Raw genomic sequence first — 16,335 nt, forward strand, 5'->3', positions numbered from 1 at the left:
CTGGTGAAGACTTACAGGAAATGTTTGACCTCCATCATTACCAACAAAGGTTATGTTACAAAGTATTGTGTTGAACTTTTGTTATTGACCAAATACTTATTTTCCACCATAATTTACAAATTCTTTGAAAAGCCTACAATATAATTTCCTGGATTTTTTTAATCTCATTTTGTCTCGCACAGTTGAAGTGTACCTATGATGAAAATTACAAACCTCATCTTTCTAAGTAGGAGAACTTGCACAATCAGTGGCTGACTAAATACTTTTTGGCCCCACTGTAGATATCGTACACTACTGTCCAGGCTTTTTTAAGCAAACTTGTAACAGATGATACATCTTTTTTTATATTAATTAAATAATTCTTGCATTGAATGTTTAAACTGTTGTTGTTTTTTTATAAAATGAAGCTCCGAGGAGCATGCTTTGTCATGAGACTGTATATAAAGCCACAGTAGTAAGGCTGCATCAACAGCGTACACACACACACGCACACACACAGGGTCAACTACACAACATGATGAATAAGGTGTAAGAGGTTTGTAGGATGAATTAGAGAATGTTGACATGCTACTTAGTTTTAAAGCAAGGACTATTACAGGAGAAATGGGGACATTTTTCACCATGAAACGTCCAACGTGCTTATTCTAAGTCAGAAAGAAAATGGAAAAGTGTGTGTAGCTTTAATTTTAGCAAGACTTTAAGAGAGGCTTGGCAAAAGGTGTTTAAGTGGCAGAGATGTATATATTTATTGTATTGTTACAGCTGTAATGTAAAACAGCTCCTCTGCACTGTTAAATTAACTTGCTTCTCTCTATATATACATGGATAATATTCGTTAATTGTATTTGCATACTCAGGTCTAGACATCTAGTTTTTTTTGTTGCATTTTGCCCTTTTTTGATAAATGGAAAACAAACCGTGGATGCTGCTGTGTTGGGGTTATGGACTTTAACCAGTAGGAACCCAGGCATCTGTCATATTCTAATGTAAACAGGGTCTTCAATGGTATTGTGTATCTATTAAAACAAACACACACAGGCCCAAAAATACCTGTCCTCCAATGCCATCATATTGGCGGTGCAGCAGGACAAACATGGCTCTGACCAGCTCGGGATCCTCAATAACTGACTCCTGAGCCCAGCGGACCATCGTATCTGAAATCAATTGCTGTAACGTATCTGCAGAATCAGAGAGAGAGAGAGAGAGAGAGAGAGAGAGAGAGAGAGAGAGAGAGAGAGAGAGAGAGAGAGAGAGAGAAGAGTCAGAAGGAGTGAGTTAGGGGATTGTGGGTCCATAATCAGAAAAATCTCATTATTATTCTTTTATGTATATTTTTTCCTTTATCAACAGATTTATCAACCGCTCACACAAACAACTAAGTGAAACAAGCAAGGGATCTTAAAGTGCCGCTGGAGTCTGTTGTTTATAACTTCCCACAACCCTAAAGTGTCTGATGTATGTACAACATACTAATTATTTTCTTATTGTAACATTAACATGTAAAAGCTGCGGGTAAGGCTAGAAGACAGTTCATGGCCTGATTCAAATGATCATCCGAAACCTGATTGTACCTCATGCAATTTATGGAAATCTGACCATTACATTAGAGATATCTTGTGTGTGATCTCAGTATTTTTCCACAACCTAAAAATTGTCAACTGTTTACACGTAACCCCCTGCTGTCTGTGAGTGTATCAGCTGATGCAGAAGACTCACTGGGTTTCCTTTCTTTTTTCTCCTTTGGCCGGTTGGCCATCTTGTTCTTCAGGTGAGCCACTTTCTCCACCAATGACAAGAGTCGACCTCGGATGGTGAAGTCACTGTCCCCATCTATCCCTCCATCCTCGTCCAACTCTATACCTGACAGAATGGAGAATTCAGTGTACAGTCCATACTGTAGTCCCACGAATTTACAGTATACAGATCTTGCTGATCCATGATCGGTGGGGAACCTGGATCTTGTAATACATTTGTGTTGCTGACTAGGTGAAGCTGAGGGATAGTTTACCACAGTGTCTCATCAGGTCCTCGTGGAAGTCGAGCAGCTGTTCTCGGATGTATTCAGGACAGGGACACTCCTGCTTCTCATCCTTAAAGTTTAGCAGCATGTTGATCTGCAGAAACACGCAGTCATGACAAGTCCTGTTTATTAAATAATTCAACCACTGGTATCACATCACGTAAATCCAACAATCATTCGTTTATAGGTTTGGATGTTGGGAGCGTGTTCCCACCGGTGTATTGGAAAGATGCTATCTGACATGTAGTCTGCAATGGATCCAGCAACAGAAACAGCCAAAGCAGAACAGACTGAAAAAGTGTCTCTGTGACTAGTTTCACCCTAGAGGTGTAAGTTACACGTTTTATCACTATACAATATTAAATCAATTGTAAGAACAGCGACACAATATTTACTGATATCACAAAGTCTGCCACAAAACAATTTTGACTCAATTTAATTCAGGGGCCTGTGACAGATACAAGACGTTACAGGAGCCCATTTTACACAATCTTACATACATTTACAAAAAGCAACTACAAAATATATTTAAATTTCATTATTATGCTCTTCCAGACATTTCAATTTAAAAAACAAACTATTATTTTTCATAAAAAAACAAAAAAAAGAATTTCAAAATCAAGGCGCATCTTAAAGACGACAATGTGTATCGATATTTTCACTTTGTATCAATAATATTGGATTGTTGAGGATTAAATCGATATATCGATCCAGATCGATGTATCTTAACAGCCCTAATTCATACACTGCAAAATGGGAAAGGAAGTGAACTACCTGGTGTCCAGTGTTGAGAAGCATCAGCTGAATATGAGTATTTAGGTGATACAGAATGTTCCCGATCTTAATTACTTTCTTCAAGTGTCTCCAAAAGCTCAGCTTTCATCTTGATTGTCTGCTGTTCGTATCTAACACACTTCATATTGTTCTTCTACACTGCCTCATTATCCTCCAGTCTGCTTTACTCTTGTGCTCCCTCTACTGTCCTGTCCTCCAGCCATGCTTTCTCTTCTTCAGTGGTGTTCCTACCTGTTCTTGTGGAGGAGATCTGAACTCTTTTGTCTTCTTGGCAGTGAGGGCTGCAGACATGTTGAGTGCCAGCATCACCTCATTGTAGCGGAACCGCTGGTTGTCTTGGAGACAGGCTACAAAGTCATCAGAGAAGGCAACCACCGCCTCGATGCGATGACGCACCTGGCAGTCGCACAGGTACTGCAGCACATGGCACATCTGAGCACACACACGCGCACACACACTGGGTCAACTACACAGAATGTTGACATGCTTCTTAGTTTCAAAACAAGGACTACAGTCAGAAAGAAAAAGAGACTTCTTTCTCTTGATGCCATGAAAGCCTTTAAAAGACTTGAGTGGTCATTTTTATGGTCAGTCTTAAAAGTGATGAGCTTTGGTAAAACTTTCATTGGTATGATTAAAGCTTTGTATTCTAATCCTTCGGCCGGAGTCTTAACCGGACGCACCTCCTCCTCTTTATTTCCAGTTTCTAGATCCTCCCACCAAGGTTGCCCCTTGAGTCCTGCACTATTTGTCCTCTCTCTAGAGCCGCTGGCCCAAGCCATTTGGCAATCGATTATGGTGTTTCCAATATGCATTCGTAATACTCTGTATCATCTCTCATTATTTGCGGACTATGTTTTTTTTTCTTGCCTGTGGCCATCAAATGTTATAACTTCTCCCTCTAAGTGTCTGACATTCAGACACTTAGTGAGTTTGATACTGGACAATATCTGTTTTGTGCCATACTCTGCTGCTACTATTTATTCATTATTACTGTTCACCATTGCAACTCTTATGTAAATACTGTATCGTAAAATTTCCTTTAACTATGTAAATATCGTGCATATCCACACTCCTTATATTTCTACTCTAATATTAATATACTTTGTGCAACTCTAACACAGGATTTCCCTTTGGGGATCAATAAAGTATTTATGATTTCTGATAAAACAAAAAGTGAAATGTGACAAAAACAACACACTGTTAAATTGAAAATTATTATCGTCACTATGTCTGTAAATACACCATTAATCTAAAAAAATGCAAGCACATTTACAAACGCAGAGGGTGTCACCTGAAGTTTTACAGGCTCGGGTAGCTTCATCTGTAACAGTCCTTCTTTAGGCATGTTCCTCCCTCCATCAGCTTTGCCTTCCTTCACCACCTCCAGCTCCGTGTGCGTGTCCACCTGCCCTTCCCGTCTTTCAGAGAACACAGACGGCTCAATCAGTCTGAGGATGTTCTTCAGATCTCCACTTTGGAACACTCCCATAATGAGCAGGGTGTAGAACAGCTTGATGAGGGGGACAAAAAGAAACTCAGTGCTGCCTCCTATTGGATCCCGTACGTGCATGCTTCCCTCCCGCACCGCCTCTGTTAGCATCTCGATGGTTTTCATTTTCAGGACATCTAAGGGAAATTCAGGGCTGTACTGGAAACAGTCTCCTGATCCGTTGTTACGAGACAATGGGCCAGTCCCACAGACAAAACTCGGGGATGAGAAGTGCATTCTGGGTCTCAGGGAGGTGCTGAGGCCGATGCCTGGCAGGCCATGTTTTTTCTTCTCATCTGGAAACAGAGTGATGCTCTTGGTTTCGTCTGTCATGGGAACAATGTACTCGTTGTTCATCATGAGGCGAGCCGTGGTGTAGCTGCTCAGGTGGATATCAATGAGGAGGTTGTAGTAGCCTGTACGAAGCAAACCTGTCAAAGGCAGACCAAAAGATAGTTATACACATTCAATTAAATATTAATCCTTAAACATACCATTTACGTTCTTATTAATGAACAGATTACAGCCATTACCTGGTAGTACAAATAACATGAATTTATTCTCTATACACAGTAGGTGTATATAGCCATTGTACTTATTCTCTAAGACCCTATTTAATATCGAGAGAACTGCAGGGCTCAACAGTAACGCCTTAGCAACCAGATTAAGTCGATTGGCAACAGTTTTGTGGCCTCTGGTTTAGTGTGCTGATCAGGACGCATTTTTCTGTCCGAGCCCGGCCCGTGTCCGACAGAGCAGTTACTAAACCTGACCCATGACTGACAGGCATTGAGATAATTATGTCCGAGCTCCATACAGTTAAAATCAAATTTTTTTCTCATACTAATGACGCATGTACAGTATGTTTGTTTGTGTAGAAAGCCCGTTTGTATGAAGCAACTGTAGGAAGGCATTAGGAAATGTCAACAGATGAGCAAATAAGCGCACACGGGGTAACAAGCGCATTTTCAATGTGTTAACCTTTCCGGATTTCTTCGTTCCCACCCGTGGTCAGACAACCAGGGGAGACTTGTTATCTCAAGGTCCGACGTTATAAAATGAATAACGTCAGGGTTAAAGTTACATTTCTGGTGAGCAAAGTAATAAACTTGGCGTTCAGTCTGGCGTTTATTTCGTACAGACTGTATACAAAAGTTATTCCACCAACTCTGCTCCGGTTGCATCTACACGTCTGCTTCCTCTTTCTCTATCTCTCTTCTGCCCACTTTACGTGCGTGCGCACGCACGCATGCATGCATGCTAAATACTGCCACACCGGTGACTACAGGAAAGTGGGAGATTATTCAAGTTCTCTTTTTTCTCCGCCTTTGCAACTCTGTAAGTGTCTTGAAAAGTGACGCCGCAGGTTACCAGTAAGCTAACGTTACACTGTGACTTTACCTATAGTGCTGTATTGTTGTCCAACAACTATTAAAAACGCATCAATGAGTCAAACTGTTGCACTGGGTGACATGTTCCTTTATTACCATGAACAAACTCTGTAGCTTATTTTGACTCAATCCCACATACACCAAACTGCTGGCACAATTACTCACTAGAGCACCAATTGTGGATTAATTCTTTGATTAAAAACCTCCCCGTAGGTGCCTGGGTAGCTCACCTGGTAGAGCAGGCACCCATTTATAGTGGTTTAACTCATGATGCAGCGGCTCCGCCCTGCGGCCCTTTGCTGCATGTCATTCCCCTTCTCTTGCCCCCTTAACGTCTTCAGCTGTCCTACATAAAGGCCTAAAATTGCCAAAAAATAATCTTAAAAAAAAAAAAACAGTCTCCTGTTTGAGTTATGTTTGTTACTAACTAAAAAAACATAACTAACTACAGTGGCCAGCTGTTTTAGGTAATGACTGAGCCTTTTCTGTTTTTTGTTTGTTTGTTTTTTAATAAAAAGGTGCCCTGCCACACAAAACATTTTTTTTAAATATGTTAGGTCCATTTGTGTTTGTGTTATGTGGTGAATGTGAAAATGAACTGCTACCTCCTCTGTCAGCTCTGACCACTGTAAAGAAATAAGAGGAGAAATCAGACCAATCACAACAGCTGGTCAGTCTGACGTCATGTTGTCTGAGCCCATTACTATTCATGAACTCGCCCAGTTGCGCTGGGTAAAGGATGCTGATAGCCAGGCTCTCATTGGCTAGCTGTTAGTCAATCAGAGTCAAGCAGCTTAGCTCGTTGAATATTAATGAGAACTGGCACAAATTGCGCTGAGTCTTCCTGCAGGCTTATATACCACGCTAGAATGGCTTGAAACTACGTAACCAAGGCATTTTTTCCACACAAAAAAAGAGGATTACAGAGTCCATGGTAGAACTTCAGGCATTACCACAAAGTAATGAAATACGTGTGGCAGGGCACCTTTACATGAAACCATATATTTGTGAGCCATTTTAAAGATGTACGTCTTCAGTTGGAACCACTGGACTTGGTGCAGAAAGCACAAAGACAGGTCAGGGAAGAAAGAAAGTATTGAGGACAGATTAACACGCTGTTGGCTTGGGTCTTCTACACTAATGCAAAGCATATCTTTTAATTAAATTTTCATTTCATTCATTAAAACAGAGCTCTTCCAACTCAGTCTACAGTTATGCCACAATGCACCATGCAATCATGACTAATAAGTGTCTGACATCTTAACTGACTTCTTATTAAAGAATAAACTACTGAGTGCGGATCGGACCGCACTTTTCTGTCCTAGCCTGGCCCGTGTCCGACAGCGCAGTAACCCGCCCCATAGGGTACCGGCGGGTCCCGTCAGGGTTACGAGGGCTATTACCTGACATCTACTTATTTCTCAGGGACAGGCTCTTGTACCTTGCATGCAGTTATGCTTTTTAAATGCGGAGGGTGTTACCTGGCATGTACTTATTCTCTATAGCCTGCAGGAGCTGTGCCTCATCTACGTGTGAGCAGAGGGCATGTGCCACCCGGTTGTTTCCTAGAGCACAGATTGCTGAATACAGTCGGAGGGTATGGTAGTGAAACTTCAATAAGTCCCTTTGCTCTGACAGCTCCAGGATATCCACCGACCTGGACAACACACAGAGAGACACTGCATGAGGAAGGAGAGAGCAAGAGAATAAAGCGGTGTGTGTGTGTGTGTGTGTGGTGTGTGTGTGTGTGTGTGTGTGTGTGTGTTTGTGTGTGTGTGTGTGTGTGTGTGTGTGTGTGTGTGTGTGTGTGCGACTGTGGGTACTTCACTTGTTCTCCTCAGGTATGTGCAGGGTCATGAACTGCAGAGGTTGGTTACACTGGACCAGCCAGCCGTGTCTGTCATTCACTCTGGATGCCGACACCTGAAAGGAACGCATAATATCTCTTAGCACTTTACAGAAAGCATGCAATTTACCTAGACAGTTTACCTAGCATACTGCCCATATGCAGTACAGTATGGAAGTCATATGACCCAGTATCATTTGGCTACTGTCAAAACCAGGATTAGTGACCAGAGTTTCAGATAAACTTACAATATGAAGGATCTCATGTTGCGAGTACGACGAATCTAAGCTAGAAGCTGTCTGAATTATTTTCCAGAACTGTTAGCTTTTACACTTTTTTTCATTGAACAATTAGTCATTTGCCATGCTACATTTCTCTATTTTATTTCAACCTAAACAGACCCACAAAAAAGCCAGGACATGCACACCTACTTTCGATAAGTAGGAGTAGTTACTGTACCTCGAGGAAGTGGTTGGGAACACGACTCCATAATACAGGAGTGAGAAATTGGACATGCAGCCGTGGAGGACACTGAGGTATTGGGTTCTTCCTCTCACTCTTAAACAGGCCAGCTGACAGAGGCATCACATTCTGACAGTAAACAGACATGTTGACAATGATACAACATCAGATAGGACAAAGCTGGACAGACCAAAATGGATACTGTGGACATACTCATTGGGCAGTTTTCTCTGTCAACCAAGAGTTGTCTTTCCTATATAGTGCCCATTAGTCTGGTTATGCATAAGACGTAATTTCATCCCAAACCGACATGACAAGAGTGAATAGTAGGGTGTGGTGGTCATGAGTAAAAGGATTGTTAAAGATATTTTCTGTTTTCATTTTGAGTATTTTGATCTAAACTGAGATCAAACCAAAAGGATGTTACAGATGCTAAAGTTAAATTGTAACAGGACAATAACCAAGTCTAAACAAACCATTCTAAGTCATTTATGTTGTGTTTTTGTTTCTCCATAGATCATTCAAATCTATCTACCTGTGTACCACTAGAAGGCTTTTATTATGAAGCAGCAACAGGAAATACAGTTTATTTGTCAATAAGGTTAAAGGCAACCTCCCAAACTTCAGTTACTTTTTTTGTTAATGAAGCTGTACGTGTGTGTGTGTGTGTGTGTGTGTGTGTGTGTGTGTGTGTGTGTGTGTGTGTGTGTGTCTGTGTGTGTCTGTGTGTGTGTGTGTGTGTGTGTGTGTGTGTGTGTGGTGTGTGTGTGTGTGTGTGTGTGTGTGTGTGTGTGTGTGTGTCATTCTCACCTTAATACGCCCCAGTTCAAACTGAAAGACATTGGGGCTGGTGGCCTTGGCAAAGACTGCTGGGAACAGCTTGGTACTGGGCTCCACCTTTTGAGACAAGAGAGTATGAAAGGCGTCACAGAGGTCCGCTGAGATTTCAGCCGACCTCGGCTGCTCTGAGCTCTGTGCACTGGCGCCACGGAGGGACGCCACACACACAAAGATGTCACAGAGTTGGATTAAAATTGGCAAAGTATCACTTTAAATCCAACTGGAATCACAATTAGTTATTTCTTTTTTGCAGTGCAACATTAAAAGTTAAAATAATTTGTAAATCAATTGGTTATTATTAGTTTGGTTATTGTAAGGAAGCCTCTGAGCCTCTTAAGCCTCTGAGTGATCAATTGGAAGCAGAACAGACAGTGGCACAAAGATCCGATGTAAACAAACTGTCTTTGGTAACTTTAATTTACAAGCCAAGGACCTCAGTTCAAGAACAGGCAGGGTTTTGTTTTATCCTGGTAGCAGTGGTGTTGAAGACCACAACAGACCATGAGGGGTCAATCAGTTTAGATGCTAAGTTTAATAGCTGGTGCCAGACTGTTGTAGTGAGAGGGATTCATGATAGAAGTGACAAAATACATGAAAACAAAGAGAAAAAGTAAAGAGGCACATTTTGGTGTATGAAGTAAAATGAAAAGAAAAAATGAACAAGTGAGAAGAAGAAAGAAGCCAGGGTCGAAGAAAAAGACCATTCACAAATCTGTGACACCATATTGAATGTTTACCTGGTAATATGTGCTGAGTTCTTTGCCATTTGCTGTAAATGTCAACAATCCGTTTGTTGTGTCGACCAGACAGCCAATCTCTAAGCCATTGTTGTTCCTCCCCTGACCAGGACTGCTGCTCTCTCCAGCCCACACCATGTAACAGTTACTGCGCTTAATACTGAAAAAGAACACACACCATGCTCAATCGTTTAACCAAAATGTGCAGTAAAGATTTCACTGAAGCACTACAACACCATTATTTGCAATGATTAGTTCCTCGGGTTTAATGGGTGCTAGTCATTGCAATCAAATGATGTAGTTAATGTGTGTGATGAAGCCAACAGGTTCTCATTCCAGCTTCACAAACACCACCAAGCCCCAAAAAAAAGGATATTCATTAAAATTTAGCCAAGACATGGGTTGGCTCCAACTTGACTTACCTTTCATGAACTTTGCCCTTCTCATCTCCGAGGGTAACTGTGACAGTTTGGACGTTGTGCAGGTCGAATCCTGGGTCGTACTGATGGAAGTCGGAGGTCACCCAGCCCACCCAAACACTGCTGGGCTCCTGACCGGGGAAGATCCGCACAGAGTAGTAGTGCTGCACAGAAAGAGAGGTGTAATCAACTTGGGTTTAACTGCATTGCCCCTGATCCCAGTTCTGTTCCCAAAGAGCTTCACAACACACATATTACGAAACACAAAATGAATACATGTAATTGGGGGGGAAACCTTTTTCAGGTGCAGTGGATAAACATAATTTGCTAGAAACTAGAGACATAAAAAACCAACAGACCCAACAGTCACAACATGCATGCTGCTCATTCTGTGTAATTGAATCTGTAATTGGAAGGGGCATGTTCAAAATAATAGGAGTGTTGTGTTCAATTAATGAGGTGATTGACTCAGTGAAGAAACATTTGTCAAGCATTATTCACTTTTTTAAACACACTGCTATTATTTTGAACACAACTGTCCATATGTTCATGTCATTTATTACATGGCTTATTTGAATTCTAAAGTAGAATGACAACAGACCGCTGCTGAGTATAACACACCGTTGCCATAGACGCAGTTCTGTTCACTCTGGAATACAGCTATCAATCAATCCGCTGTAAGAAGTCCGGATAATTTATCAGCGAGTGGCTTCCGAACGGGGACACAGTGACACTACTGTGTTAAATTAGCTAGCTACATTGCAACTTGTTTAACGTTAACTTACAGGTGGGTCAACGTGCAGCGGCTGTGCAAAAAAGAAAAAAGATGAATGATAACATAAACAGCAGCATAAATATTCCCAAAGAAGCCATTCACCGTGTCTCACTTCACCGTCAACAGAAATGTTCAGTTTAATGTGAATTAGAACAGCCGATAGCCCGCTAGCTCACTACAACGCTTCAGCTGATATTGTGTCAATTCCTGCAGTGATTAAAACAGTAGTTGGGTCATTTGTCCACCACGGCAGCATCCCATAAATATACGGCTACTACCGCAGCCCGTAAGGTGGTGTTGTGTAACCAACCCAGGGTCGCATTTAACAGCTAGCTAAAGAGTTTAACTACGTTGCTATGGACGCAGGATTCCAACCGTAGAGACGGAAAGGACTATTTTCTTTCGCAGAAGCTATACAATCATATTTAAATCAATAAACTACCATTTCAATCAATATTTTGTGTCAATTTATTTATTTATTTAGTAAGTAGCCATGTAATAAGCAGGATAATGTTAAGCAAGGCGGTTGTTTTAGCGAATACCAACCCATTCAGGCTGATTCAAGACCCCTCTGCTTTGCGTCGGGGTCCTGATCACCCTGTCGGGATTGTATTCGCTATAACAACCTCCTCGCACTGCATTATCCCAACAAATGTACTGACTGAACTAAACACTTTTCTACGACCTGTACCATGTGTTCATTCTAACTGTTTTTATTATATGTATCATGTTTAATTACAAAACCCTCTTGTGCATAGGGTTGGGTACCGATCACTTTTTTTCAGTACAATACCACTACCTCAAATTCAGATGCCGGTACCAAACGGTACTTCTTTCCGGTACTTTCCCTGTGCAATAACAAATGTTAATTTCTATTGTAAAAATAATTCCACACCCTTGGCTGAGTTTACTGAAATTGTTATGACTGCAAGAGGTAACACTTGCTCATTGGATCCATTGCCTGCCTGGGTTTTTAAAGAACCAAAATTAGGATTGAATGTTTTAGCTGTTTTTTACCTTTTGCTCTACACAGACGCTTTTCCGGCTTGCCTCAAATCTGCAGTGGTTAAACGATAATTGAGGAAACCAAATCTGGATATAAACTTGTTGGAAAATTATAGACCTGTTTCTAATTTGGCTTTCTAGTCTTTGAGAATGTGGTCTCAAATCAGCTTTTAAAATATCTCATGTAATAATCATTTTTGAGTCGCTGCAGTCTGCTTTTCGAGCAAAACTTTCTACTGAAACAGCATTCACAAAGGTGGTAAACAATCTGTTACTGGCTGCTGACTCAGACTCAACATCTGTCTTTTTGTTGTTAGATCTTAGTGCGGCTTTTGATACTGTGGACCACTGTATTCTTTTGGACAGTATCGAGAAATACTTAAGTGGTTGAGATCCTACCTTTTAGAAAGATCTCAATATGTGTTCTATAATAACACATTTTCCGACCCTTCCCCACTTCAGCACAGGGTTCCACAGGGTTAAGTCCTTTGTCCACTGTTGTTTTCATTATACTTAGTGCAATTGGGTCAGATCATTTGTTCTTTTGGGATTGCTTTTCATTGCTCTGCTGATGATTTACAAATATACATTACAATTATTGCAGGAAATTCATCGGATTCGGTCAAGTTATCAACTTGCTTGGTTGCTGTGAGAAGCTGGTTATCAGCAAACTTCCTGCTACTCAACTCAACAAAAACTGAGATGATAGCTATTGGACCAGCTAGATTAGGTCATTTGTATGACAATTTTACTTTTGATGATTTGGTCATTCAGTGCAAGGATAGAGTAAAGATTCTTGGGGTAGTTTTTAAATCGGTCACTTTCATTGGATTTGCATATTAAAGAGGTGACAACAGTAGCTTTCTTTCATCTCCGAAGAATCGTAAAGATTAGATCAATATTGGAACTTAAAGATGCTGAGGCCCTTATTCACGCCTTTGTTACATCTAGGCTGGACTACTGTAACATACTGTTCTCGGGGCTGCTTAAGAAAAGTGTGCGAGGTCTGCAGATGGTCCAGAATGCTGCAGGACGTATTTTGACTGGATCATCTAAATACATACATAGAACTCCTGTGCTGGCCTCACTGTACTGGCTCCCTGTTCAGGTTAGAGCAGATTTTAAGGTTTTGCTGTTAAAGTACAAAATAGTGAACGGCCTTGCACAATTATATCTGTCCGATCTTTTAAATTCTTATGTGCCTACACGGTTGCTACACTCCCACGGGTCAGGATTTCTGACTGTACCAAAAGGTTAGGAAGAAAATGGTTGGTGAGCGAGTTTTGTTTTGTGCTCCAACATTAAGGAACAGTCTTCCAGCAGATATTAAACTGGCAAGTTCAACTGAGGTTTTAAAAAATCAAAGCTAAGACTTACTTATTCACTGCTGGGTATGAGTCCTACCTGTTTATTTATCTTTGATGTCTTTGTATAGTGGTATTTACCTTTTACTGTCTCGATTAAAATTTTTGTGATGTTTGTAATTTAATTGTATTATTTTTGTAAAGCACTTTGATTCAAAGCGCTCTTTAAATAAATGTATTATTATTATTATTACCTATTTACTTAGACCATCTTGTTATTTATTTGGAACATTTTACACACAACACAAAATACAACACCTCCTTCTTCCCTTCCAAACCCATCCCTACAACCTATTAAATCAAATAATTATTAATTTCTTACACTGCACTGAAACTTTTACTCTTGCATTTGTATTGTGACTGCTTCTAGGCCTATTAAGCTCAGATCTGGGGATTGGATAATAAGGACTGATGACTGACACCTGGATCAACTGACTGCTGACATGTCTATAAATAGGAGTAATTGGGTCATACATTACGCACATTACTGATTAACTGATTGCACATTTATCTTTGTTTATTTCAATAAATTGAATTTAATTGAGCAAACATGTGTGCTCTCCACCTTTTGTCATACCTTTGAGCCAGATTGTCACAGTATTTATTTTTTGTAATTGCTCTATAATGTTTTATGCAAGCATTTCGTTCCATCCGCACCTCTGAGTGTGTGTATTTTAGAGTGTGGATTAGAGCAGAGCCCTGCTCTCTCTGACTAGATGCAGAGAGCACAGATAAGCTTGCAATTACAGGTACCAACAGGTGGCCCCGTTTAATTTAACGTGAATCAGTCCTTGGTAGTTCCTTAAGAGTTCCGGATTTGGTACCCAACGTTACTTGTGCATCTTTTACCTTACTGGCTCTCATGGACTGTAGAGCTGCATCAGTAACATGTATATTGTATGTGGGTGTTTTGTTAATTTTATTTTGTGTATGTATTCTCTTACAGTAGAGGCTTGCATGAGGAATTCATATTCATCTCTGTCATCAGCCATCACCTCCTCTGACAGACGAGCGGATGATTGACAGCTGTTGTCTGGCTTGTTTCTCTTCAACATGAACCTGGTAGATCAGATGCTTGGTTTAGGTTTATAAAGTTTAAAAATAGTGATCAAACACTGTGACAGAAGGGTGAAAATTATTAGCGTGCAAAAGATTTTATTTTTTTTAAACTGTTGGTATGAGAAAACAAGGTTTACCGTTGCTTGAGTTTGGAGGGCTTCTCCTGGTTATGATCTTTGTGGTTGTTGAATTCGTCTCTCTCCGGTCCATTGGGACCATTGGGACCGTGAGAAGACTTCATCAGGACCTCAAAGTCTGACACAGTTTCAAAGTCCTCCAGCTCCTGCAGAAACACATATTCTCAATCACACGTTCAACCCAACACACATACACTTGCAGGTAAATGTGAGCAGTAAATTGGGAAAAATATACACTAAAGGGGCGCCTGGTTGGCACAACTGAAGCTCAATCCTTCTCTCTACCCCTTTCATGTTGTCAGCTGTTCTATCTAATACAGGCCTAAAATGTCCAAATGAAATCTTTAAAAAAAAGAAGAAAAGAATATACAATAAATTTTGCTTGGGCAATGGAGGGACCTGTTACACAGCACAGGGATTGCATTGAGTGTGGATCTGTTGGTCAGTGTCAGTATATCCAAATGTCTGACATACTGTATATATGTATGACTATATATCTGTGTTATTGTGGTACTGTTACCCTCTTTGATGAGAAGAGGCTGTCGTTAGGTGTGGATCTGGAAAAGGACTGTGCACACTCTATGGGCATGCTCAGTCTGTAAAAGGTAATGTCGGTGTAACTGTTCTGGGAGCCAAAGGACCTCTGAGTGACCTTTAGGCAAGGACAGGACTCCACTGTCCCATCTATCCTCGTCACCTACAAAAGAAGGCAAAATCAAAAAAACGTTAGTTCTGTATGTACTGTCAATGTTTCAGTAGGTCTCAAATTGTCCATTCTTTCAGACAATTTTTTATTTAGAAATGTCTTAAAATGTGTCTTAAGAGATTACATTTCAGTCCAGATCTCAGGCCAATGCCACTAAAAATTCTCGCAGGTGGATCTGTATCGCAGGTGACTCCCCTCACCTCTATGTGCTGGTGGTTGGGGGGGACAGGAACAAACTGAGGCAGCCTCTTGCTGAGCCACATGGTGACGTCCCGGTTCATGTTGACAGCAAACGGTTCGTAGCCTTCCTGCAGGCCGCAGATGGTGAAGTACTTCAGAGTGCTGACGTCCTTACCGTAGTTCATTTTCCCCACCTGACACACACCCAGACTGGACACTGGGATAAAACCTGGAGACGGACAGAAAAAAATCCAAAGTCAAATGCTAAGATGAAGCTTTGTGTGCATTATTACTAGTGCTGTCAATCGATTAATTAATTAAAATATTTAATCGCAAATGATGGCTTGATTGTCCATAGTTAACACCTGATTAAATGCAAATTTCTCGCACACATTTTATATAACTTTGAAAGGGATATTTTTCAAGTTTTTAACCCTGGGGGCCCTGAGGCCATTTTTACAGTTTAATTTCCGTCTGGATTTATTTTATAAAAAAGCTTGTAAACATCAACCCTGTTGTCTACAGTCAAGATATGAACATCATTTTTTTTAGGACAAACTGGGTTATTAGAATATTTGGGTTGCAGTGAGGTCACTTGCATGTTAAAAATGGTTGTAGGTCCTTAAAGATAAATAAATAAATAAATAAATGAATCTTCCAGATAAGTAATGAATAAGCCATTTTCCATTCTAAAACACTTCTCATATGTCTTGGGAGTCACACTGTGAAGAAATAATCATTATAACTTATACAGTTGACAAAATACATGCATTTTTTCCAAAAAAGTCAAAACGTTTTGCTCTCATGACATTTACTTATGCCAATAATAACATAATAATGTCATATTTATTGAGATTACACCCACAGCAATGTTATACAAGCAAATATGTGTCTAAATAGTGCACCATTTGGCCTTCCATAGAGTATATAGGCATTTTTGTCCCCTCTGGCCTTCCATACAAGAGGGGTGACTTTATATCCCATATATGGGCATGCACTTCCTGAAACAATAGACAGGAGAGACAGGGCACACGCGGAGGAGCGAGACAGGGCACACGCGGAGGAGCGAGCCAGCGACAGAAATGAGCCAAAACGCGATGAATTATG

The 16,335-nt window shown here is 40.6% G+C and overlaps 1 protein-coding gene across 1 annotated transcript in view; it reads right to left on the reverse strand.

Moving 5' to 3' along the window:
- Window positions 1-16,335, reverse strand: part of ryr2a (ryanodine receptor 2a (cardiac)) — a 250,065-nt gene that overhangs the window by 97,770 nt on the left and 135,960 nt on the right. The window contains exons 29-43 of the mRNA XM_032502936.1: window positions 15,249-15,457; window positions 14,863-15,039; window positions 14,343-14,488; window positions 14,091-14,205; window positions 10,006-10,166; window positions 9,584-9,743; window positions 8,817-8,903; window positions 8,004-8,135; window positions 7,527-7,621; window positions 7,180-7,355; window positions 4,110-4,738; window positions 3,047-3,247; window positions 2,009-2,114; window positions 1,717-1,860; window positions 1,051-1,178 (exon numbers count right to left, since the gene is read on the reverse strand). Coding sequence (XP_032358827.1) covers window positions 1,051-1,178; window positions 1,717-1,860; window positions 2,009-2,114; window positions 3,047-3,247; window positions 4,110-4,738; window positions 7,180-7,355; window positions 7,527-7,621; window positions 8,004-8,135; window positions 8,817-8,903; window positions 9,584-9,743; window positions 10,006-10,166; window positions 14,091-14,205; window positions 14,343-14,488; window positions 14,863-15,039; window positions 15,249-15,457 — 2,666 coding nt within the window. The remainder of the gene's footprint in view (window positions 1-1,050; window positions 1,179-1,716; window positions 1,861-2,008; window positions 2,115-3,046; window positions 3,248-4,109; window positions 4,739-7,179; window positions 7,356-7,526; window positions 7,622-8,003; window positions 8,136-8,816; window positions 8,904-9,583; window positions 9,744-10,005; window positions 10,167-14,090; window positions 14,206-14,342; window positions 14,489-14,862; window positions 15,040-15,248; window positions 15,458-16,335) is intronic.

The sequence above is a fragment of the Etheostoma spectabile genome, chromosome 21 (genome assembly GCF_008692095.1).
Source record: "Etheostoma spectabile isolate EspeVRDwgs_2016 chromosome 21, UIUC_Espe_1.0, whole genome shotgun sequence".
In the NCBI taxonomy this organism is placed as follows: Eukaryota; Metazoa; Chordata; class Actinopteri; order Perciformes; family Percidae; genus Etheostoma; species Etheostoma spectabile.